At 43.7% G+C, this 25871-nt stretch overlaps 1 protein-coding gene across 1 annotated transcript in view; it reads right to left on the minus strand.

The window, feature by feature from the left end:
* The window catches only part of LOC126243321 (serine protease inhibitor dipetalogastin-like), a 320107-nt gene that overhangs the window by 9067 nt on the left and 285169 nt on the right, over nt 1–25871 (minus strand). The window contains exons 7-8 of the mRNA XM_049948158.1: nt 25226–25411; nt 6457–6621 (exon numbers count right to left, since the gene is read on the minus strand). Of these exons, the coding sequence (XP_049804115.1) occupies nt 6457–6621; nt 25226–25411 (351 nt within the window). The remainder of the gene's footprint in view (nt 1–6456; nt 6622–25225; nt 25412–25871) is intronic.

Consider the following 25871-nt stretch of genomic DNA (forward strand, 5'->3'; position numbering starts at 1 on the left):
ATAAATTATATTTCCTTATCAATCGTTGAATGAACTGCAGTCGGGCATATACCTATTCTACAACTTGTTACGTGTGTTTGTTAAAACTTTAAATCGCAAGTTATTGGACAATTATTTAACGCATACAACTTTATAACATAGACAGCTACATCCGTCAGCGAGAGGCGACATACATTTACAATCTCGGCTTCCGATTTATCTAATACAAACTCGGTTTCCGATTTATCTCTTATACACCGTCAGGAGAAAGGCCCGATTGTCAACATCCTTGAAGAGGTTGAGATGGTTCGCATAAGAACACACTCCCATTGCATACTTTAAATAAACAGATGGAGCTAACACACTGCCGTATCCTAAGTAATTTTGATTATTTGAACCGTAGAATTTCACTTCTTGGCTCCCACGATCTTTAGTATTCATCAAACCTTTCTTAGGTGTCTACGGCTGTTCAGTACTTTGAGAAAAGCATATTTGTGTCAACAGCTGTACAACTGTATTCTCTGTCGGTTTCAGTTGTTAGATGGTTGTTTCAACTAAAAGCGGTAGAGAATAAACATACAACTGTGTAGCTGTTGGCACAAATATGCAATTTATATTCACTTTTGGTACCTTATTCAATCACCATTCATATGTAGCATTCTCTCTAATACAATGAGCTAGCGTGATGATAGTCACGTCAAGATTTTTATTATGTTCTTTGGTCTCTAGATACAATGTTATACTGTTAAGGCGCTCGCCAACTTTTGCAGTTCAAATTCACGTGTTGTTGTCTTCCCACCTACTAACGCCTCTGATCTTATGGCGGTACCCACCAGTTTAGTGTACAGCTGACTGCCTCAAGGGCTTTATCTTCGAGATAACCGACTACAGGATATGTAAATTTCGTACTTGGTGTATTTGAAGATTCAAGTTATGTAACGCGGTTTATTAATCTGTTCTTCTGGTTTCCTGGACTTGTCATTATAAATGGGTTTCCTATTATCTGATACGTTCATTTTTGGTACTGACTAGTTGGTTATTGGTAAGTGTGTTAAATAAGGTTTTTAATCTTATAAGATTTTTAATATTTTTAGTCCTTCAGCTGCATTAAATTTGCATATATAGGAATATAGTTTACTTAATTTGTCACTTCCTCACTTTTTATCTTGCATACCTTTCTCCATCTGGGTGTTTTTATCCTTGTAGTAACGGGGCTGGTTGATGGGTTACGTTTCTGAGTAAGATGGTGTCTTATTTTATGCTTTTTGTATTAGTATTTAATCACATTTATTTTATTAACCACTGATCTTTTTGTCATGGTACCTCAAACCCTGCACGTTTCGCCCCAATGCGAAATGAATATACAGGGTGTTTCAAAAATGACCGGTATATTTGAAACGGCAATAAAAACTAAACGAGCAGCGATAGAAATACACCGTTTGTTGCAATATGCTTGGGACAACAGTACATTTTCAGGCGGACAAACTTTCGAAATTACAGTAGTTACAATTTTCAACAAAAGATGGCGCTGCGGTCTGGGAAACTCTATAGTACGATATTTTCCACATATCCACCATGCGTAGCAATAATACGGCGTAGTCTCTGAATTAAATTACCCGAAACCTTTGACAACGTGTCTGGCGGAATGGCTTCACATGCAGATGAGATGTACTGCTTCAGCTGTTCAATTGTTTCTGGATTCTGGCGGTACACCTGGTCTTTCAAGTGTCCCCACAGAAAGACGTCACAGGGGTTCATGTCTGGCAAATAGGGAGGCCAATCCACGCCGCCTCCTGTATGCTTCGGATAGCCCAAAGCAATCACACGATCATCGAAATATTCATTCAGGAAATTAAAGACGTCGGCCGTGCGATGTGGCCGGGCACCATCTTCCATTACCACGAGGTGTTCGCAGTGTCGTCTAAGGCAGTTTGTACCGCCACAAATTCACGAAGAATGTCCAGATAGCGTGATGCAGTAATCGTTTCGGATCTGAAAAATGGGCCAATGATTCTTTTGGAAGAAATGGCGGCCCAGACCAGTACTTTTTGAGGATGCAGGGACGATGGGACTGCAACATGGGGCTTTTCGGTTCCCAATATGCGCCAGTTCTGTTTATTGACGAAGCCGTCCAGGTAAAAATAAGCTTCGTCAGTAAACCAAATGCTGCCCACATGCATATCGCCGTCATCAATCCTGTGCACTATATCGTTAGCGAATGTCTCTCGTGCAGCAATGGTAGCGGCGCTGAGGGGTTGCCGCGTTTGAATTTTGTATGGATAGAGGTGTAAACTCTGGCGCATGAGACGATACGTGGACGTTGGCGTCATTTGGACCGCAGCTGCAACACGGCGAACGGAAACCAGAGGCCGCTGTTGGATCACCTGCTGCACTAGCTGCGCGTTGCCCTCTGTGGTTGCCGTACGCGGTCGCCCTACCTTTCCAGCACGTTCATCCGTCACGTTCCCAGTCCGTTGAAATTTTTCAAACAGATCCTTTATTGTATCGCTTTTCGGTCCTTTGGTTACATTAAACATCCGTTGAAAACTTCGTCTTGTTGCAACAACACTGTGTTCTAGGTGGTGGAATTCCAACACCAGAAAAATCCTCTGTTCTAAGGAATAAACCATGTTGTCTACAGCACACTTGCACGTTGTGAACAGCACACGCTTACAGCAGAAAGACGACGTACAGAATGGCGCACCCACAGACTGCGTTGTCTTCTATATCTTTCACATCACTTGCAGCGCCATCTGTTGTTGAAAATTGTAACTACTGTAATTTCGAAAGTTTGTCCGCCTGAAAATGTACTGTTGTCCCAAGCATATTGCAACAAACGGTGTATTTCTATCGCTGCTCGTTTAGTTTTTATTGCCGTTTCAAATATACCGGTCATTTTTGAAACACCCTGTATGAGGAATGGTTTCCTTTGCATGTAGCATCACCTAAGACGCCACTTTAATGTAGTGAAACTGGTTGCGTGAATGAATCATCGACGGGTAGCTTTTTGTAGTTTTATTCAAGTTCAGCCCACCAATTATTTAACGGTTGTGAAGTGTTTCCAGTGATTGATAGCCAGACTTATAGTGAATCGTTAATCGGTCTTTCTGCCGATTTATAAGCAATACGTTACATCTATGATCGTTGGAGGCAACTGCCAGCCTCTGTGTGAATCCCCCACGCTTTGCTGGTCTTTCTACATTTCGTTAGAAACATGTTTTAACCGGGTTCTGATATTGCCTACCGATTTCGCGCAAAATTTACTATCTGTGAAAAGTTTAATATAAAAGAGACTTAAGTATCATAGTCAATATGGTTGTAACGGATGCCCAGCTTCATACCTATATTTTACGATGCTTATTTATTAATCAGGAATAAGAGTCTCCTTTTAATATTAGATCATTACAAACATCATTTTGTTGGTTTTAAAGTACTTACTGACTAGATAATTTGTATACATCATTGTCTTTGATAACTGCAGTTGTCCGTTATCTCACTCTGTCGGAGAATCTGACTTTTCTAAACAAATATACTTTCTGGAACTACAAACATGTTTGTCATTGTCGTCTTGAATTGTAACTTACCTATTAGTACTGCGACCTAAACTGCTTACACTACTTGAAAATGTTCGTCGAGTTAAAGTTAGAAGTTATGTGGCCCTACTGACAGTCTCTGATCTCTGCCCGTAGTATAATCCAGGACAAAGATTCCGAATACAAAAAACATGTTTGCATACCTAAAATTGTATATACAAGGATGTATCATAAATTCGCGATTATTATTTCCCGTCGTTCCGTTCGTTTTTAAAGATGTTTTCTCTTCATTCCCACAACGACCCTTATGCCAACGATTACTCTTATTACAAATACTGTCATTATTTAAAAATGAAAAAGTGCGAAAGTTTCGTATGGGTACTGATTCTTGACTATTTCTCAGCAGTCGGGGGACATATGATGTTAGTTCAATGGAAGCTATAGATTTTTTTAAAGTCATCAATCTTACTGGTTTCATATGGTCCGGCACTAAACTCTCTTCGTCTCAGAGGAGCACTTGCAACAACCTACCTACTCCGTTATCTGCAGGATGTATTCCAACCTCAGTCTCTCTCTACAGTTTTTGTTCTCTACAGCTCCCTCCTTGTACCGTGGAAGTTATTCCCTGGTGTCTTAACAGATGTCCTGTCATCCTGTCCCTTCTCCTTGTTTGTTTCTTCCATATATTCCTTTCCTCGTCGATTCTCATTACTTAACTTATCAGTCCACTTAATTTTCAACATTCTTCTTTTGCACCACATCTCAAATGCTTCGATTGTCTTCTGCTTCAATTTTCCTACAGTTTGTGTTACACTACCATACAATGCTGTGCTCCAAACGTGCGTTCTCAGAAATTTCTTCCTCAAATTGAGGCTTATGTTTGATACTAACAGACTTCTCTTGCCCAGGAATGTCATTTCCGCCGGTGCTAGTCTCTTTTTTATGTCCTTCTTGCTCCGTCCGATATGGGTTATTTTGCTGCCTAGGTAAAAGAATTTCTTAATTCCATATACTTCGTGCTTATCAAATATGATATTAAGTTTCTCGCTTTTCTCATTTCTGCTACTTCTCATTACTTTTGTCTTTCTTCGATTCACTCTTAATCCATATTCTTATCATTGATATCCTTACTTCAACAAATAGTGGGTGGGTTTTAGCAAAGGATACTTTAGCAAGCGCGAGAGCGTGACAGTGATGCATATCAGACGTCCACGGCAGACGTTGCAAGAGAAGCATTGTCCATCAGGGAGAGGCTACAATTTCGAGGAAGACTCGATAAACATGTTACACCTAGCTAAATGACCTCGACAAGAAAATCGGATAAATTTGAACTAATACGAACGAATATGATACTGCGTGAAGAGTTTGACAGAGCACTGAAAGATCTAAGTCGAAACAAGGCCCCGGGAGTAGACAACTTTCCATTAGAACGAATGACAGCCTTGGGAGAGCCAGGCCTAAAAAAGCTCTACCATTTAGTGAGCAAGATGTATGAGACAGGTGAAATACCCTCAGACTTCAAGAAGAATATAATAATCCCAATCCCAAAGAAAGCAGGTGTTGACAGATGTGAAAATTACGGAACTATCAGTTTAATAAGCCACGGCTGCAAAATACTAACGCGAATTCTTTACAGACGAATGGAAAAACTGGTAAAAGCCGCCCTTGGGGTGGACCAGTTTGGATTCCGTAGAAATATTTGAACACGTGAGGCAATACTGACCCTACAACTTATCTTAGAAGCTAGATTAAGGAAAGCCAAACCTAAGTTTCTAGCATTTATAGACTTAGAGAAAGCTTTTGACAATGTTGACTGGAATACTCTCTTTCAAATTCTGAAGGTGGCAGGGGTAAAATACAGGGAGCGAAAGGCTATTTACAATTTGTACAGAAACCAGATGGCAGTTATAAGAGTCGAGGGACATGAAAGGGAAGCAGTGGTTGGGAAGGGAGTGAGACAGGGTTGTAGCCTCTCCCCGATGTTATTCGATCTGTATATTAAGCAAGCAGTAAAGGAAACAAAAGAAAAATTCGGAGTAGGTATTAAAATCCACGGAGAAGAAATAAAAACTTTGTGGTTCGCCGATGACATTGTAATTCTGTCAGAGACAGCAAAGGACCTGGAAGAGGAGTAGAACGGAATGGACAATGTCTTGAAAGGAGGATATAAGATGAACATCAACAAAAGTAAAACGAAGATAATGGAATGTAGTCGAATTAAATCGGGTGAGGTTGCCGGAATTAGATTAGGAAATGAGACACTTAAAGTAGAAAAGGAGTTTTACTATTTGGGGAGCAAAGTAACTGATGATGGTCGAAGTAGAGAGGATATAAATTGTAGACTGGCAATGGCAAGGAAAGCGTTTCTGAAGAAGAGAAATTTGTTAACATCGAGTTTATATTTAAACGTCAGGAAGTCGTTTCTGAAAGTATTTGTATGGAGTGGAGCCATGTATGGAAGTGAAACGTGGACGATAAATAATTTAGCCAAGAAGAGAATAGAAGCTTTCGAAATATGGTGCTACAGAAGAATGCTGAAGATTAGATGGGTAGATCACATAACTAATGAGGAGGTATTGAATAAAATTGGGGAGAAAAGGAATTTGTGGCACAACTTCACGAGAAGAAGGGATCGGTTGGTAGGGCATATTCTGAGGCATCAAGGGATTACGAATTTAGTATTGAAGGGCAGCGTGGAGGGTAAAAATCGTAGAGGGAGACCAAGGGATGAGTACACTAAACAGATTTAAAAGGATGTAGGTTGCAGTACGCACTGGGAGACGAAGAAGCTTGCACAGGATAGAGCTGCATCAAACCAGTCTCTGGACTGAAGACCACAACAACAACAACACGAACGCTTACTGACAGCTCCCCCCAAGCGAGAAGACACTCATTCTCAGACCAGTGGAGTGGTCTTAGTTCGAGTACAGAGAGATGTACGCACCCTCGGTGGCGGTGGTCATGGCGCACATGAGCGCCAAAGGGTTGCCGTAGGTGAGTCCGTCGCTGCCGCAGACGGGCGCCGCCTGCAGCGCCTCTGGCACCAGCCGCAGCCGCTCGCACGGGTGGTCCGAGGAGTCGCACGGGATGCCCACCTTGGTGATGCTGTCTGCAACGGCCAGTACTCAAGTTTCACACTATTCGTGTTTCATACACCGCAAGAGAAACTCTCGCAAAGAAATTAACAACTATCAAAATACACGACGTAAAAAGCTAACCGCCGTGTCACAGGCGGTGCACCAGTTTCAGTCGAACTAAAAGTTTTAGGAACTATCGTGTCATCAAAAACAGCTCGTAATTCTGTCATTGCACGAACTATCCTTTCATCAATCCCACCTGTTAATACTGTCGTAGACGCTTTGGCGGCGAGTGCTCTCGCGTTGTCCGTAAGGAATAACCGCAACTCTTTTGTTACTATTTAGTTCTCTGCACTGTATCTTCCAGCTAGAAAGGGAGACCGGACTGAATGATGGGAACTTGGGTAGAAGACGTCATGATACCAAAGGATCGAAGCTACGCAACTCGTCGCTAATACACACATCAAAAACAATTTTGCATCACCTCGGTTCCGACAGTTCCGGAACCTGTACAGAAAATTGGAATAGACATTAACATAAACATCATTTCAGCCCTGTTTGTTGCTCATGAAAACCGCACACTGCATGTTGTACCACCATACAGTGAGACCTTCAGAGGTGGAGGTCCAGATTGACGTACACACCGGTACCTCTAATACCCAGTAGCACGTCCTCCTGCACTGATGCATGCCTAGATTCGTCGTAGCATACTATCCGCGAGGTCATCAAGGCACTGTTGGTCCAGATTGTCCCACTCCTCAAGGTGATTCGGCGTAGATCTCTGTGTGGTTGGTGGGTCTCGTCGTCCATAAACAGCCCTTTTCAATCTATCCCAGGTATGTTCGATAGGGTTCATGTCTGGAGAACATACTTGCCGCTCTAGTTGAGCGATGTTGTTAGCCTGAGGTAAGTCATTCACAAGATGTTCATTATGGGCCACAAATTGTTGTCCATGAAGACGAATGCTTCGTCAATATGCTGCCAATGTGGTTGCACTATCAGTCGGAGGATGGCATTCACGTATCGTACAGCAGTTATGGCGCCTTCCATGACCACCAGCGGCTTACGTCGGCCCCACATAGTGCCACCGAAAAACTCCAGGGAACCTCCACCTTGCTGCACTCGCTGGACAGTGTGTCTAGGTCGATCGGAATGACCGGGTTGCCTCCAAACTCGTCTCCGACCATTGTCTGGTTGAAGGCATATGCGACACTCATCGGCGAAGAGAATGTGATGCCAGTCCTGAGCGGTCCATTGGGCATGCTGTCGGGCCCATGCACCGCGCTGCATGGTCTCGTGGTTGCAAAGATGGACTTCGCCACGGACGTCGGAAGTGAAGCTGCGCATCATGAAGCCTCTTGCGCACAGCTTGAGTTGTAACACGACGTTCTGTGGCTCTACTAAAAGCATTATTCAACATCGTAGCGTTGGTGTCAGGGTTCCTCCGACCCATAGCCCGTAGCTAACGGCCATCCAATGCAGTAGTAGCTCTTGGGCGGCCTGAGCGAGGCATGTCATCGACAGTTCATGACTCTGTATCTCCTCCATGTCCGAACAACATCACTCTGGTTCACTCCGAGACGCCTGGACACTTCCCTTGTTGAGAGCCCTTCCTGACACAAACTAACAATGCGGACGCGGTCGAACAACGGTATTGATCGTTCAGGCATGGCTGAACTACAGACAACACGAGCCGTGAACGTCCTTGCTGGTGGAATGACTTGAACTGATATACTATATGCTGTCGGACACCCTCCGTCTTATAGGTGCTGCTCATGCATGGTTGTTTACATGTTTGGGCGGGTTTAGTGACATCTCTGAACAGTCAAAGGGACTGTGTATGTAGTACAACATCCACACTCAACGCCTATCTTCAGGAGTTCTGGGAAGATATTGATGTCGAAGTATCGGCTAATATTCCTGAGTGCCAAATAGGTCAATCGATAAGGTTTGGAACGTATGTGTACAAGACGAACTGCACCAGGACAAACTCCGGAACGAGTTCAGCAATGAAACAGTTAAAGGAAAGCTCATCGCACTTCGTTATTTCAGAAAAAGATGCTGATGACTCGCAATAGAATGCTGATAAGGAGGCTGATTAATGATGTAACATGTTTATTTAAAGCGCAAAATTATTTAAATCGCATCAAAGCAGTTAGTCAAGGAACCCAAATTAGTGATGAAATGTTTTTATTTAGAGTGCAGGGTTCTTTAAATTGTGGAAAAAAAACTTAGTCATAGGAACCCTACTAGTAGTGCGAAAGTTCGAGCACTGCCAAGCCACACACTATCGTTTGCCAGTAGTTTAATATGGCGGTGAACTTCGATGTAGGAAATTGCATAATCAGCAGTCGTGAGCAGTTCCAAGATTCCTGATTACCATTGTAACAGTTTAGGAGGAGAGGGTACGTGACTGTGAGTCTTACTTTTACTTTCATTCCACTCTTCTTGCTTCTTTGCTTTTCTACTTTTTCTGTTAATATTGCTTTAGTTGTCAATGTAATATATTTAATGTCCAACTAAAATGCATAGAATGTATAGACTCGGTTCATAGCCACAAGACTGTGGCGTTGTATGTGCAGCAGTAGATAAAATAATAAAAAATAGGTAAACAAATAAACAGGCATTGACTCAGCTACCAGAAGTTATGGATTTTTGGAAAATAATAAGTCCAACAATTCATGTTGCACTAATAGTATACACAACTAATTTCAGATAATAAAGAGGCATATGATGAAACAGATGGCAAATTCTGAAAACTCAAACTCCCACTGTTCTGCACATTCGCGTGCATAATAAAGGTAGCCCTGTCATTCTTGAAGTTTTCCTCTCGGAGAAATAATATCATCATTTTCAGGCGTGCATCCGGCACGTTAGCAATTCCTCTCGCGTGATTTCGGTTATGAATCTCACCGCCATGCTCAGCATTAGTCGGCGACTGAGTTCCGATTTCGAAAGGTGACTGTTTATACACCATCCATAACCACTTGATTCAGTGCTATATTGTGGAGAAAAATGTACATGCGTCACAGGTGACACAATCACAGATAGCATTTATGCGTCAAAGTTGAGATTATTGCCAAGCGCCGATTCTAATTATACACTGTCCATTAGATTAACGAACAGATGGATAGTTGACGCTGTCCAGTCTCACATTAACAGTTACCAACAGTGTTCACAAGGATGCCTAGAAGGCTGTCTCTGCAGTCAAGAATTCTGGAATGTAAACTCAGAGCCACTTCTCGATAAATTACAAACCAGTCAGGGATTATTTGGAATACAGACTACACTGAGGTGATAAAAGTCATTGAATAGCAATATGCACACATTCAAATGCCAGTGGCATCGTGTACACAACATATAATAGGGCAGTGCATTGGCGAAGCTGTCATTTATACTCAAGTGATCCATGTGAAAAGGTTTGCGACGTGATTATGGCCGCAAGACGACAATTAACGGTCTTTCAACGCGGAATCGTACTTGAAGCTAGACAAATGGGCCATTCAATTTCGGAAATAGTTGGGGATTCAATATTCCGAGATCCATAGTGTCAAGAGTATCCCGAGGCATTGCCTCTCACCATGGGCAGTGCATGGACAATTCACTTACCGATCGAAAGCAGCGGCGTCGTATAGAGTTGCCAGTGCTAATAGATAAGCGATAATGCGTGAAATAACAGCAGAAATCAATGTGGGACGTACGACGAACGCATTCGTTAGGATAGTGTGTGAAATTTGGCGTTAATGGGCTATGACAGCAGACGTGCCTTTGCTAACAGCCCGACACCGCCTTCACGGCTCTTCTACGCTCGTGACCATATCGGTTGGACCCTCGACGGCTGGAATACTGTTTTCTGCAGAGTCACGATTTCACGTCGTAAGAGCTGATGGTAGTGTTGGAGTGTGGCGCAGACCCCGCGAAGATATGGACCCAAGTCGTAAGCAAAGTACAGTGCAAGCTCACGGTGGCTCCATAATGGTGTAGGCTGTGTTTGCATGGAATGGACTGGGTCCTCGGGTCCAACTGGACGAGTCATTGTCTCGAAATGGTTATGTCGGCTACTTGGAGACCATTTTCAGCAAACAACGATGGAATTTTTATGGGTGACAGTGTACCATGTCAACGGACCACAGTTGTACGCGACTGGTTTGAAGAACATTCTGGACATTCGATCGAATGATTGGACCAATCAGATCGCCCGACATGAATTCCATTTAATACATACGTGAGCTAATCGAGAGATCATTTCGTGCACAAAATCCTGCACAAGTAATACTTTCGCATTTATGGTCGGCTGTAGAGGCAGCATGGCTCAGTATTTCCGCAGTGAGCTTCCAACGACTTGAGTCCGTGCCACGTCGAGATCCTGTACGACGCCGGGTAAAAGAAGATTCGACACGATATTAGGAGGTATCCCATTATCTTTGATACTTGAGCCTATACTATTGACTTGTTACTTTTAGCGCACGCCAACAACCAAGTTTCTCTAGAAAATAATAGTGTCAAACTGTTTGAAAACATTGTTGAGTTGTGATCACACTTGCGACTCAAGACAACACAAAAAAAATCGACGTACATGTTACTTTAAGGAATACTTACTAGGGCCCCATCAATAAAAACAAAACCAGCCATAATCCGAAGGCATGTCGTCAACAGATATTTAGGTGTATACACTGACGACCACTGCCCGATCATGAAAAATACGTAGCAAGAAAAAACTGTCGCACAATGAATAAAATTATTAATATGACACAAAGCGGACTTCATTTTCCCTGAATGTTCACTACTGGCCATTAAAATTGCTACACCACAAAGATGACGTGCTAGAGACGAAAAATTTAACCGACAGGAAGAAAATGCTGTGATATGCAAATGATTAGCTTTTCAGAGCATTCACACAAGGTTGGCGCCGGTGGCGGCACCTACAATGTGCTGACATGAGGAAAGTTTCCAACCGATTTCTCATACACAAACAGCAGTTGACCAGCGTTGCCTGGTGAAACGCTGTTGTGATGCCTCGTGTAAGGAGGAGAAATGCGTACCATCACGTTTCCGACTTTGATAAAGGTGGATTTCAGAATATCGCGATTGCGGTTTATGGTACCGCGACGTTGCTGCTTGCGTTGGTCGAGATCCAATGACTGTTAGCAGAATATGGCATCGGTGGCTTCGGGAGAGTATTACGGAACGCCGTAGTGGATCCCAACGGCCTCGTATCACTAGCAGTCGAGATGAGAGACATCTTATCCGCATGGCTGTAACAGATAGTGCAGCCACGTCTCGATCCCTGAGTCAACAGATGGGGACGTTTGCAAGACAACAACCATCTGCACGAACAGTTCGATGTCGTTTCCAGCAGCATGGACTATCAGCTCGGAGACCATTGCTGCGGTTACCCTTGACGCTGAATCACAGACAGGAGCGCCTGCGATGGTGTACTCAACGACGAACCTAGGTGCACGAATGTCAAAACGTCATTTTTCGGATGAATCCAGGTTCTGTTTACAGCATCATGATGGTCGCATCCGTGTTTGGCGACATCGCGGTGAACGCACATTGTAAGCGTGTGTTCGTCATCGCCATACTGGCGTATCACCCGGCGTGATGGTATGGGATGCCATTGGTTACAGTCACGTCTTGTTCGCATTGACGGCACTTTGAACAGTGTACGTTACATTTCAGAGGTGTTACGACCCGTGGCTCTACCCTTCATTCGATCCCTGTGAAACCCTACATTTCAGCAGGATAATGCACGACCGCATGTTGCAGGTCCTGTACGGGCCTTTCTGGATACAGAAAATGTTCGATTGCTGCCCTGGCCAGCACATTCTCCAGATCTCTCACCAACTGAAAACGTCTGATAAATGGTGGCCGAGCAACTGCCTCGTCACAATACGCCAGTCACTACTCTTAATACAACTGTGGTATCGTGTTGAAGCTGCATGGGCAGCTGTACCTGTACACGCCATGCAAGCTCTGCTTGACTCAATGGCCAGGCGCATCAGGGCCGTTATTACGGCCAGAGGTGGTTGTTCTGGGCACTGATTTCTCAGGATCTGTGCACCCAAATTGCGTGAAAATGTAATCACATGTCAGTTTTGGTATAATATATTTGTACAATGTATCATCTGCATTTCCTCTTGGTACAGCAATTTTAATGGCCAGTAGTGTAATTAGACTACACTAATAGTCTATATTAACTGCAATTGTGGACTACATTACTGGAGTTTTGGTTCACAGGCTACCACTTGACGGACCTGCTGCTGCAGTGAGAAGAGTACAGAGAGGAATTCTGCGATGATGCTGTGGAGCCTCGACACCACATCTAAAAATGCGCTAACTACATTAATGAGTGTATATCTCCTGGACGGATAAATTAGAAACAAGGCTGCCATCTAGTGGCTGAAGAAAAGACGATATTAAAATATACACGAAATTATTGGGGCATCAGCAACAAATCCGTTAGTAAATATAATATTTGCACAATGAAAGCAGAGACGTAATTCCTCTAATATAAGAACAGAACGTTTCAATTTCTTCCTGATGTAAAGGAAAGGCCTCCTTTCTTGCTGATGTAAACGAAAGGTCTCCAATAACACGTTTTGAGCAAAATGTGGAACTGGTACACTACCTTTCCAAACAATGGGCAAGTCCTAGATATCTGAATGGATCTAGTAGGGGGGCAATGACCAGCCGTGACTGTGGCGAAATTTGTAAACTAGATCATATACCATGAGAATGAGCCCTAGCTGCACATAGGCTGTACGAAGGGCTGCTAGATAGGCTTTAAGAGATAAAACGGTTTACAACGTAATTACAGTTAAAGAGGACTTCGATAAGGAATTTGACGTCCAAAATCTTCTAGCTGATTCTGTCTTATAAAAATCAAAGCGTAACTATAAATAACAGGCACCACATCAGGGACCCGATTGCTCTACGATCGTTTGGCCCAGTAAGAGTGAAGGGAAGTAGCCACAAGAAAAGCCACAAGAAAAACGAGAAAAATAAGTGACAGGTAAATGATATGCTCTGGTCTGTTACCATGCTGTGTGAAGACAGCAGAATGTTGCTGGACTGGACAGCGTGGCGTAAAGAGGAACTAGGGACATACCGATGGCAGTAAATTTTATGTGCGTGTTACATCTTCGAGGTCAGTAAGAAGAGACAGTGAAGCTACACAAGACACTATGCTATTTAACTGTTCTGACTGGGTCTTTGAGCCTAAGATTCTAGATTGAATTTTTGCTCTGCAGCTGATTAAAACTATGCGCCGGACCGAGATTCGCTCGAGACCATTGCCTTCCACTGCCAAGTGCTCTTCCAACTGAACTACCCTCACTACTCCTCACAGCCTTACTTCCGCCAGTACGTCGAACCTAATATCATCATAAGCGATAGCAGAGGAGGTATTAGTGTGAGAACAGTACTGGTGTTAGTACAGTATTAGTGTTAGTACAGTATTAATAATATAATTTTCAGTAGTAGTAGTAGTAGCTGCTGTAGAAAAATGAAGATTGTAGTAGTAGCACGCCGCATTTTTTGTGCTGTTTCCTACATCCGACACGGTGGATACTGTGCTGGTACACATGTCTCATCTCAGATACGCGATTAGCAAACAATTCGAAAACGTTCACAGACTTCCGCAGAGCTGACCTTACACCCAAACAGATGGGGTACGCAATATCCTTCCTATGGAGGAAGTGGTGGTAACAGTAAGGACATCCGGCCACCGTCTACCACTATATTACCAAATCCAGATTAACATGCCGACCCCGCGAGCATACGAATAGAGGCCAGGAAAAAGAAGACTGTAGTAGTAGTAGTAAAGTAGTAGTAGTAGTATATGTTGGTGAAACAGTACTGATGGCATTTGGTAGTAAAGACATCTGTAAGACGCTGTAAAACCAGTTCAATGTTCAGAATTTAAAATAATATTCAGGAAAAAAATCTCAACAAGAAAAATAAATAGGTTATCATTCAGATTCACATCAATATTATTCTATATGTAGCGGTCCACTGTTGTCATCAACAAAATGGACTATGACAAATAAATGGAAATACGTCGATCCACTACTGTTACTTCGCAAGATTTCAACCTAATTCGTTTAGTTGAATACTCGGTTAAAACAGTTACGTCACGTGCTTCAATCCGAGGAAGGGACCATAGCATATGCGATGATTGGAGCTCGTTTCTCCAGTACTGCGCTTGAGTCGTACGTGAAACAAACTGCTTTTGACATATTTCTACTACGAAAGGTGATACATAAATCGTCTTAATGCCATAGCATTTTTGACACTGGATCACAAAACAAGTTCGCTGCTTGTAAAACAACGCTGTATAAAATGAGATGGGCATATTCCCCTGGTCCACTTGATGCTGTTATCACTTATCTGAAAAGTTGAAAAACTTTTGGATGAAGAAGAAGAAGGTTACGGAGGATCTTTCACCAAGTTTGGAACGAGTCTTGTGGGGTGCGCCTTGGACGGTGCGCCTATTGGCCATGTATTTCAGTATGGACTATTAAAAGTCATATACGCTAAGATGACAAAAGTCAGGAGATAGTGATATGAACACATACAGATGTTGGCAGTATCGCTTACACAAGGTATAAAAAGACAATACATTGGCGGAACTGTCATTTGTACTCAGATGATTCATGTGAAAAGGTTTACGACGTAATTACTACCGCACGACGCGAATTAACAGACTTAGAACACGGAATGGTAGTTGAAGCCGGACGCATGGGACATTCCATTTAGGAAATCATTAGGGAATTCAGTGTTCCGAGGTCCACAGTGTCAAGAGTGTGCCGAGAATACACTCTCACCAACAACAACACCCTGGCCGTCGACTTTCACCTAGCGACCGAGAGTACCGGGGTTTGGGCAGAGTTGTCAATGCCAACAGACAATCAGCCCTGGGTGAAATAACGGCAGAAATCGATGTGGGACATGCGACGAACGAAATTTGGCGTTTATGGGCTGTGACAGCAGACGACGACGCCAGACCCTTTGCTAACAGCACAACATATCCTGAAGCGCCATTCCAGGGCTCGTGACCTCATGGGTTGGACTCTAGACGAATGGAAAACAGTGGTCTGGTCAGATGAGCCTTGATTTGTGTTGGTAAAAGCTGGTAGTAGGGTTCGAGGGTGACGCAGATCGCAGTTTGTCAACGAGGTACTTTACAAGCTGCAGATAGTTTCGTAATAGTTTGAGATGTGTTTACGTGGAATGGACTGGGTCTTTTGGTCCAAGTGAACCGATAATGGGTGGAAATGGAATGGAATCTGCAGCCATTCGAATACTTCATGTTCCAAGCAACGATGGAATCTCTATGGGTGACAATGCGCCATGTCATTGGGCAACAAGTGTTCGCGATTGGTTTGAAGAACATTCTGGACAATTCGAGCGAATGAGTTGGTCACCCAGATTGCCCGATATGAATCCCATCGAACATTTGTATTGCATAATCGATAGGTCTGTTCGCGCACAAAATCCTGCATCGGCAACACTTTTGGAACTATCGACGGCTACAGAGATAGCATGATTCAATATTTGTGCAAGGCAGTTCCACCGACTTTTTGTGTCTATGCCACGTCGTGCTGCTACAGTACGCCTGGAAAACGAGGGTCCGACGCGAAATTAGGAGGTATCCCTTGACCATTGGCATCTGAGTGTAGAAGGCGGGCAAAATGAAAGTATCTCCAAAAATACTTGTAAGACAGACGCTCAACTGACCCTAGTTAACGGCCAGAAGAACTGACCATCACACCAAAAGCAGGAAACCGTGACTGCTATGCACCAATCTTGCTGTCACATGCCTGTGCATGTGCGACCACCGTATGCTCTGTCCCAGGGTACTTCGTTGTGTCATTACGTCTGAATGGGAGAGAAGATGTGTTTAGTGATCGGCTGAATGTAGCAAAAAATGGTGCTCACGTAAAAGCGGCGCGTGTTCATTATCGAGTGTTATACGAAGCACAATTCGTAAAAAAGTCGTATGCGGAACTGTTTCCGCAAGAGTTTAGGATTGGCAGTGTTTTGGAAAAACCTCCAGCTAAGTATGAAAAGCGAAATTTAGTGGAAAAATTTTCTAAAAGGGCTCTTTAGAGAATAAAAGCCGTAAAAATACGAAAAAGCGTTGGAACACCAGAAAGCACTATTCGAGTGCAGGAAAGCTTGGAACAAAGTCCGATGAAATCTCAACGCCATTTATCTGCGGAAATGGGAACCAAGATATCGTCATGTCGAAACGTTATCAAAAAGGACCTGCATCAGTACCCTTACAAATTTGCTGCTGTGAACCAATTAAAACATCCCGACGAACTTCCACGTATTGTTTTCTGTCGGTGATTTCTAACTAAAGTGGAATGAGGACTTTCGGATCATCAGTTTCTCGTTTTTTTGGATGAGACCTGACGCAGACTGTCAAGTTACGTGAACTGACAGAACATGCCCCATTGCCCATCAGCAAATTTCCATCAGTACCTTGAGGAGTCGATGCATAATCTCAAAATTGGTGTTTGTTGCGCTGTGTCTGCTGTTTGCAACGTAACACAGTCCTACATCAAACTGTTAATACTAAGTGTTGTGTCCAGAAGCTATTTTATCATTGCGGATCATGACGGTTATCACGAAAAGCAAAATCAGAGAGGCCATCGAAATACTTAAACAACCTAATAACATGAATAGGGAGGATGGACTCGCCGGTCGCGGGGGTCTCGCGGTTCTAGGTGCTCAATCCGGAACCGCGCGACTGCTACGGTCGCAGGTTCGAATCCTGCCTCGGGCATGGATGTGTGTGATGTCCTTAGGTTAGTCAGGTTTAAGTAGTTCTAAGTTCTAGGGGACTGTTGACCACAGACGTTAAGTCACATAGTGCTCAGAGCCATTTTGAGGATGGACTCAGACTTGCCCTATCCTAGCTGCCAGCAGTCAGAGCCGAACAGACGGCACTGTCAAAACGAGGCACGAGCACTACCAGCGAGTAACTGCCGCCGCGAGGCCGACGTCCAGCAGTTGGTAAACACTAGCCAACTTGTCATTCGACGGTGACCACCAATCATGGCACATAACACAAGAGCCAATAGGTAACAGAGGTTATGTTCTCCCTCCACCACAATAACCTATTAAAAGTAAAGTTCCCTCTCCTTCTTCCTTAAGTGACCAATGCTACTAACTACCTTTTTAAAATTATGATGTAATGGCGTGCGCAGTGAACAGTAACAAAAAAATATAAAGGACACTGCTTGGCTAGAACGCACCATTAGACCCAAAAGAAGGCCGCTGCAACCGTGGCTGAAATGTTGGTTTTTCTACAGCAGCAGTAGTTTTATACATTATGACGCGGTACCATACCCAGAAAACTTTCATGTCCATTGCGGATTAGTTCACGGAAGATGAACGTTTGCAAGGACATTTTCAGCAAGTCAGATCAACAGTATACACAGCATCTTGTCATGATTGCATGAGCTGTTCGGTAAGGAGAGGAGATAATACGCATAGGCAGTTCGATCTCCTGGCCACTCCTACAGCCTGCTCTCTCTCCCGTGTGATTGTTATCCGTGAGGCATATTTTGAAGGATCAGGTGTACTTAAGTAATCATCACGTTCTTGAAGAGCTACAGCTGAACACTTATAACACTGTTGCTGCTATCTCTCTCGCAGAGCTGCTACGCCTGCCCCACAGTTTTATAAAGAAAGTACAGCGCTGCATCTACGTCAGCGTTTGCGACTTCCAGCTTCTCCTGTGATGTTTATTTACAAGCATTAGTCCTGCGGCAGTACTACTGTGAATTTTTTCCTGGGCAGTTTTATTTTGTTCAGCCTGTATAACGTCACGCCACAGAACATAAGACAATGTGCTAAAACTGAAAACAGCAATACACCGGTAAGTGAAGCCAGTTTTAGCGCTACAGTTGTCCAAGAGCACCAAAACATCAGTACCGCAAGGTGGTTCTGAACTACAAGTACAGGTGCCATATGATGATTCCTTGTTTCAAAACGTATCTTCTATTATCTAGGACGTAAGTAATTAGTAACGGTAGTGTCGACGTCTGACAAAAGTAATTTCAAATATTTTTCCGTATGAACTGAAATACATTGATGTGATCAATGTTGGCTTTCAAAAAAGACTTAAGTCTTGAAGAGTAGTTTATTGTAGGTAGCTGAAGCAAGAAAGCAATCTAAACGAATAGAAAAAGGGACAGGTCAATCCTATTTCCAGGAGAGAACTTTGAGAGAACTTTTTGAGACACTTCAAAGAGGAACCGGGCAGTATCACTCGCGGAGTTCCGTTGTGTTCACATGCGGAGCTACGTCCACACTATCTGCAGAAATGCTAGCAATAGAAATTTTGTGTTAAGTACCTATGGGACCAAACTGCTGAGGTCATCGGTCCCTAGGCTTACATACTATTTAAACTAGTTAAACTAACTTACGCTAAGGACAACACACACACACACATCCCTGCCCGAGGGAGGATTCGAACTTCCGACGAGGCGGAGCCGCGTGAACCGTGGCAAGGCACCTTAAACTGCACGGCTACCCCACGCGGCGCTAGCAATAACAGCGGAGGATTACCTATGATAAGTACAGTAGTATTTAACGTGCTGCACACATCAACGACAATATCAAATATTTGTGCTGTTCACCAATGAACGTATGTTCAGTGAAAATGGCACTGTGACTTCAGATAATACTCGTAGTTGAGCAGATGAAAATCCGTTGCTCAATGAGTTGGAAGTAATCAGTACAGGTTCAGAGTGTGATGGCAGTTTTCAGCCTTAACTAACACCATCCTGAGCCATCTACCTTATTTTCGTCACAGACGTCCTTCCTACCGTACTAGATGCAGTACCACTACTCGTACACGATCTTCATGTAATTTGACTGCAAAACGACGGAGCTGCAGTTCACTTTGACGTAAGTATGTGTTACCACTTGGACGTTACAGACCCAAATTCATGGCCTGATAAAGGGAGATCCGTTCTGTTGCCACCACGGTTACCAGATCCAAAACTGCTGTCTACGAGGGTGGTTTGTTAAGTCTGGTAAAAAACCAAGAAAAATGTTTGTTTCGTAGACAACTCACTTTAGTTCTCGACGTAGTATCCTTTGAGTGATATACACTTGGTCCAGCGATCCTCTACCTTTTTCATCGCACTGGAGTAGTAGGTTCTATCAAACTCTGGAAAATTCTCGTTCACTGCAACTATGATTTCCCCATTTGATGAAAAGTTTCAAGTTAGGAGACAGGAAGACATCACTTGAGGCTACGTCGCTTTAACTGGGTGGATGAGGGTCCAATTCAAAGCACAATTCAAGCACTTTCACTATTGTTATCGCTGACGTGTGGAATGGTGCATTATGCTGGTGAAACAGCACTTTTCTACGTACCGGCCTTGATCTTTTTCCAGCCAACGCAAGTTTCAAAACGATCCAGCAATGAGGCATAATAGGGTCTAGTTATGACTCAACCTATTCCTTGCGAATTCCAAAACACTGTTGACTCCACCTTCCCAACTGACAAAATGGTCTTTGCTTTCTTCAGTGCACTTTCGCGGGAATTGTTTCCCATTATTTTGATTGCCATTTTGACTCCGAAGTCTAATGATTGATCCACGTTTCATTTGCTTGACTGAGAACAATTCCGGCACCCACCTCACACACAGCTTCCTTGTAGCCACTTGCCTATGTAGGATATTATGCACTCGCTCAGGTGAGATTCCGACATCTGAACAGTCTCAGGCGTCTTGCATTACCATGTCATGAATTTTGTCAATGGTTTCCTTCATGGTGGCGTCAATTGGACGGACAGAGCGCGCTTCGTCTTCGGTGACCGACCACCTTTAAATTCATTAATCCAAAAGTAAAGGGTCTTCAATGATGGCGCAGAATAGGCGTGAACTTCATCCAGTACAGTTTTGATTTATGCGATAGTCGAAATCTTCAAACGAAAATGACTAATAACAGTACGAAACTCGGTTTTCTCCACTTTCAATCACATTTAACACACTGATAAATTCCGAAGGTTGTCAAAAATGAACCGTGAGCTTTAAGTTGAAATTATCTGTACGATCCTTGAAATAATCAAGTTTAAAACTGTGGAGGCGCAAAAAAATGTTCCGTTCCTTCGTGGAAATTTTACCAGACTTGTGAAACCACATTTTGCTGTGGAGTTTACGAATCTTATGGTGCATGCTATTCCTGTAACATCAAAGGAGGACTTATCTTACACTGATATCCAGTTGGAAGTCAATATTTCCCCTTTGGAATTTACTGTTCGGTTTTATCTCTCATTGGATTTATGATCGCAATAAGAAATGCATGCGCATCACCATATTCGATCCATTCCCAAACTGCGACGCTCACTGATATGAATTTATCGACATGAGTTCGCTCTTAGAATAAAAGGTCAGTTTACTGTTCCGCTCGGTGTATTGTTTTTAACGCATAGTCCATGCATCCAACTTACTACGACAGCTATTTGGATGCATAAAACAAACACTGGCCAATTGGCCATGGAGACCCAACGATACCAATCGCTGCCGCGTCATCCTCAGCCCGTAGGCGTCACCAGGTGCAGATACGGAAGGGTATGTTGTCAGCGGAACACTCTGCCGACCATTTTCAATTTTCGTAATCGTTGTTGCCACTTCTCAGTCAAGTAGCTCCTCAATTGATCTCATAACGACTGCGTGCACCCCGATTGTCAACAGCACTCGACGGATCCGGATGGTACCCATCCAAGTGCTAGCGAAGCCCGGCAGCACTTAACTTCGGCGACCTAAAGGGAATCGGAGTTATCATTGCCGCAAGGCCGTTGGGCTATTGCGATACATGTCAGATTATACAATGAAGAGCCAAAGAAACTGGTACACCTGCCTAATATTGTGTAGGGTCCCCGCGAGCAGCGGAAGTGCCGCAACACGACGTGGAATGGACTCGACTAATGTCTGAAGTATTACTGGAGGCAATTGACACCATAAATCCGTAAGAGTACGAAGGTCGGAGATCTCTTTGCAAGGCAACCCAGCTATGCTCAATGATGTTCATGTCTGCGGAGTTTGGTGGCCAGCGAAGTGTGTAAACTCAGAAGAGTGTTCCTGGAGCCACTCTGTAACACTTCTGGACGTGTGGGGTGTCGCGTTGTCCTGCTGGAACTGCCCACGTCCGTCGGAATGCACAATGGTCATGAATGGATGCAGGTGATCAGACAGGATGCTTACTTATGTGTCATCTGTCATAGTCGTATCTACAACTATCAGGGTGTGACGCTACAATACGATAGCTGTAGGCAGCCAGCGCGAGCCATCTAGCGGCAAAAAGGTGACACTAAGCGGTAGTATTAACATAAAATAAAGTCGAGAGAGGGCAGCAGGGAATGGAGACAGCCAGTGAGAGGCATCTAGCGCCTTAAAAGAGAAACGGTACTGCTAGCCTTACCTCGGGCAGTACTCCCCCTTTGAAAATGTAAATAGTGTGTAATGAAAATAGATAATAAGTAAATGAGTTAAGATAATAGTTAAGCTGTACTGATGGAAGAAGATTAGATAAGAGTAAATAGACTATTAGTAAATGAACCAGTAATTTTACAAGAATAACAAGGGGAGTTTCTCCTCCCCAAGGTTACGCGGATGGAACAGTGTAGCCGGCAGGCAAGAAAAAGAACAATGATCAGAGTCAAGCTGAGGTGGCTCATGGCGGCGGACATTTCGCACGAGAGCTGGCGAGGCCTAAGTACGCAGTGCAGTGCACTAATTTTTGTTAGTTATTATAAAAGACAGCGCTGAGACGACGTCGTGTGGAGTGGAGCAGTGGCATATACATGTTAAAAACGGATGCAGAACGAGGAGAAGTATATTTCACTGATAAGGGCGGTATTGTACAATACGGCAATGACGTTGGCAACCAGTTATACCCACGGCTTTGGACTCCGCTATGGTATATACAGAGGCAACGGTAAATAAGAAAGTTGTTAAGTGCACTGTGTTGGGCCAAGCTCCTAAATATAAGTCGCTCCCAGCACCGTGAGCGATTGTAAGTGCTAAACCGCGCCGTAGAGCAAAGACCAAAAACAAACAAACAAAAAAGTATTTGTTTTTCCAGTGTGAAAGAAGTATATGTATATATATCTACTGCGCTACGAATGAAAGAGTATTAAATCAGTGTTTACCCCAAATAGTGGTTCCAGTGAATGCTATTTGTGAGTTAACCTGAGTCCATCACCACCTGGTACATGGCTTGGTTACAAGTCGTGGAGTACACAAGAGGTCTACAGGAGCATCGGCAGTCGCACTGAGGCAGAGAATTTCGCTGGTGATAGTTACTCAGAATTGACAACTGTGGATGTCACCTAGCTGGAGGGACCAGAAGACACTATAAGGTACTGTACTTCCAAGTTCTGGATGCTACGCTGTGGGTGAAAATGAGTGAGCAGAGTAACTGCGTGAAAGTTTCAAGTAATCCAAATTGAAGGATTAAGGGTAATTGCCGTGATTAAATCCAGAAAGATCACCACAGCTTAGTAGCCTTATTAGTAGTTATTGTAAAGACATTATTAGATTAGTAGATGTAATATCCTAGTAACAATCCTTGTATTGTGTAGGGAAAAGGTTTGTGACGTGATAGAAAAAGCGAGGGTCCTTACTGAAGGACATGTGTGTCTGGATAAGGGAAGCTTAAATAAAATAGAATACCTCAAAGGGAATCAACCCAAGAGTTACTGCGTGCAGTGTTGCCGATTATTCCCCATTATAAAATTCTTATATAATACAAACAGAGCGTGAGGATTGTCAACTATAGGCGCCACGAAGTGGGTCGTAGAGGGAAATCTGTCAGGCAAGAGTGCAGTCGCGCCAAACGAAGTCTGATGCAAGAATCCTGGGGAGAGCACGACCGCCACAAGGGGTCCCATATCACTCCAACTGCACACGTCCCCCACCATTGCAGAGCCTTCACCATCTTGAACAGTCCACTGCTGACATGCAGGGTCCATGTATTGTCCATACCCGTACACGTCCATCCGCTCGTTACAATTTGAAACGAAACTGGTCCGACCAGGCAACGTGTTTCTAATCATCAGTAGTCCAATGTCAGACTGAGGGGCCCAGGCGAGACGTAAAGCTTTGCATCGTGCAGTCATCAAGAGTACTCGAGTGGCCCTTCGTCTCCGAAAGCCCATATCGGCGATGTTTCGTTGAATGAGACTGACACTTGGCGATGGCCCAGCATTGAAATCTGCAGAAATCTGCGGAAAGGTTGCACTTCTGTCACGTTGAACGATTCTCTTCAGTCGTCGTTGGTCCCTTTCTTGGAGAATCTTTCTCCGGCAGCAGCCATGTCGGAGATCTGATGTTTTACCGGATTCCTGATATTCACGGTACACACGTGAAATTGTCGCACTGGAAAATCCCCACTACCTCGGAGATCCTGTGCCCCATCGCTCATTAGCCGACTATAGCACCACGTTCAAACTCATTTAAATCTTGATAAGCTGCCATTGTAGCAGTAGTAACCGATCTAACAAATGCGTCAGATGCTTGTTGTCTTATATAGGCGTTGCCGACCGCAGCGAGGTGTTCTTCCTGTTTGAATTTTTTTTTTTTTTTTTTTTTTTTTTTTTTTTTTTTTTTTTTTTTTTTTGGTGGTAAGATCCTATGGGACCAAACTGCTGAGGTCAGCGGTCTCTATCCCGCGCGATTTACATATCTCTGTATTTCAATACAGTGTCTACACCAGTTTCTTTGGCGCTTCAGTGTGATACCAATTACAGACGACCTCTGGTGCCACCATCTCAAATTTCGACGTCACAGCGTCTAAACTATGCATTGGAGACCAGTGGTTCCCGCCTGAAAATTATGTCGCCACACACGACATAGCCTATTAAATGTTGCCGATACTGTTTTCTTTTCCTCTCTCTCTTTGTCTCTCTCTATATTCCCTATAGATGTTAAATGTTACTGGTGTTTTGGTCAAGAAAATGGAGATCCGGTAGCAGAAACACAGTCCCTCCAGTGTGTACATGTTAAACCTTTCAGACCCGATTTTTTTTCTGCAGATTGAAATTTTCTTAATGTGCGTATGCTCTTCGGTTTTTTTAACATGGTTTTATAAGCTTCAGTTATACAAATATATGCACTCGTTTTGAAAATATACTTCGTACACAATTATGTACATTGTGTCTTGATAAAGATTGAAACCATTGTAGACGAAAAGTATTATTTACATTGTGCAGCTCACCTAAGTTCACATACCAATTTCTCTTATTTACATCCCCTCGCACTGTTGTTTAACACCCCAGGAAGCCATTTGCCGTACAGCTGTTCACATTCCAGGCTGATGTATAGGCTGTGAAATGGCGTGATGGCTGTGCTGACGCCCAGTGTATAAAGCACAGACTGTATGGTAGGGACCTTTCCGATCCTACTGCTCTAACAGGCGGTGTAGTTGCATAATTCCACACAAAATCTACCAGAACTCCTAAGTCGCGGCAGTAAATATAGGGTTAAAGCTAATCAGGAACAAAATCTGTTGGGTAAGTAAACCCCACTGGCACACCAACTACTGGCAACCATTTATCAGCCGGGAACAGGTCTGGTCTCACTTGGAAGCCGAAAGGAGTCAACTCACAGGGGAACCAGGTGCCGCGCAGGTGTACGGCGCAGGAGTACGCCTTGGCGTTGTAGTAGGTGCGCCCGTCGGAGGCGCAGAAGAGCGGCCTGTCGATGACCGCAGGCAGGCGGTCCGCCGCCTCGCACGGGTCCTCGCCTCGCTCCACGGGCCGGTCACACGCACCCTCGTGAAGCACTTCCACAACTGCAGACACAAAGCACACCTCTGGTTATCCATACGACCAAGCGATATTTTATATGCTATTAGATAACAAAATGCTGTCTCAGCCCCTTACCTACGGTGCATAGACTGCTTCCGATTTACACTCCCTGACGAAAAAACTGAAAATGCCTTACGAGATGGCCGGATGTCATTGTAACTTCTTTGACGTACACACCATCTGTGGATAAGTAAACTTACTAGACTTGCAATTCACTGTGAGAGGTAGAACAGCAACCACAGTGAGTGTGGTTCGTGTTTAGCGTTGTTACTATATATAAGTAATATAGCTTTACAGGCTATATAAGAGGAGTAAACAGCATCAGATGCTGAATTACCACTGCATACTCATGTAAAATAGCGTTTTCAGCACCTGACAGACTTTAAACGGAGACTCATTTTGTATCTCCATTTGGCCAGCTGCTCGAATCGTGCAATATCCAAA

Source organism: Schistocerca nitens, chromosome 1 (genome assembly GCF_023898315.1).
Source record: "Schistocerca nitens isolate TAMUIC-IGC-003100 chromosome 1, iqSchNite1.1, whole genome shotgun sequence".
NCBI classification, from domain to species: Eukaryota; Metazoa; Arthropoda; class Insecta; order Orthoptera; family Acrididae; genus Schistocerca; species Schistocerca nitens.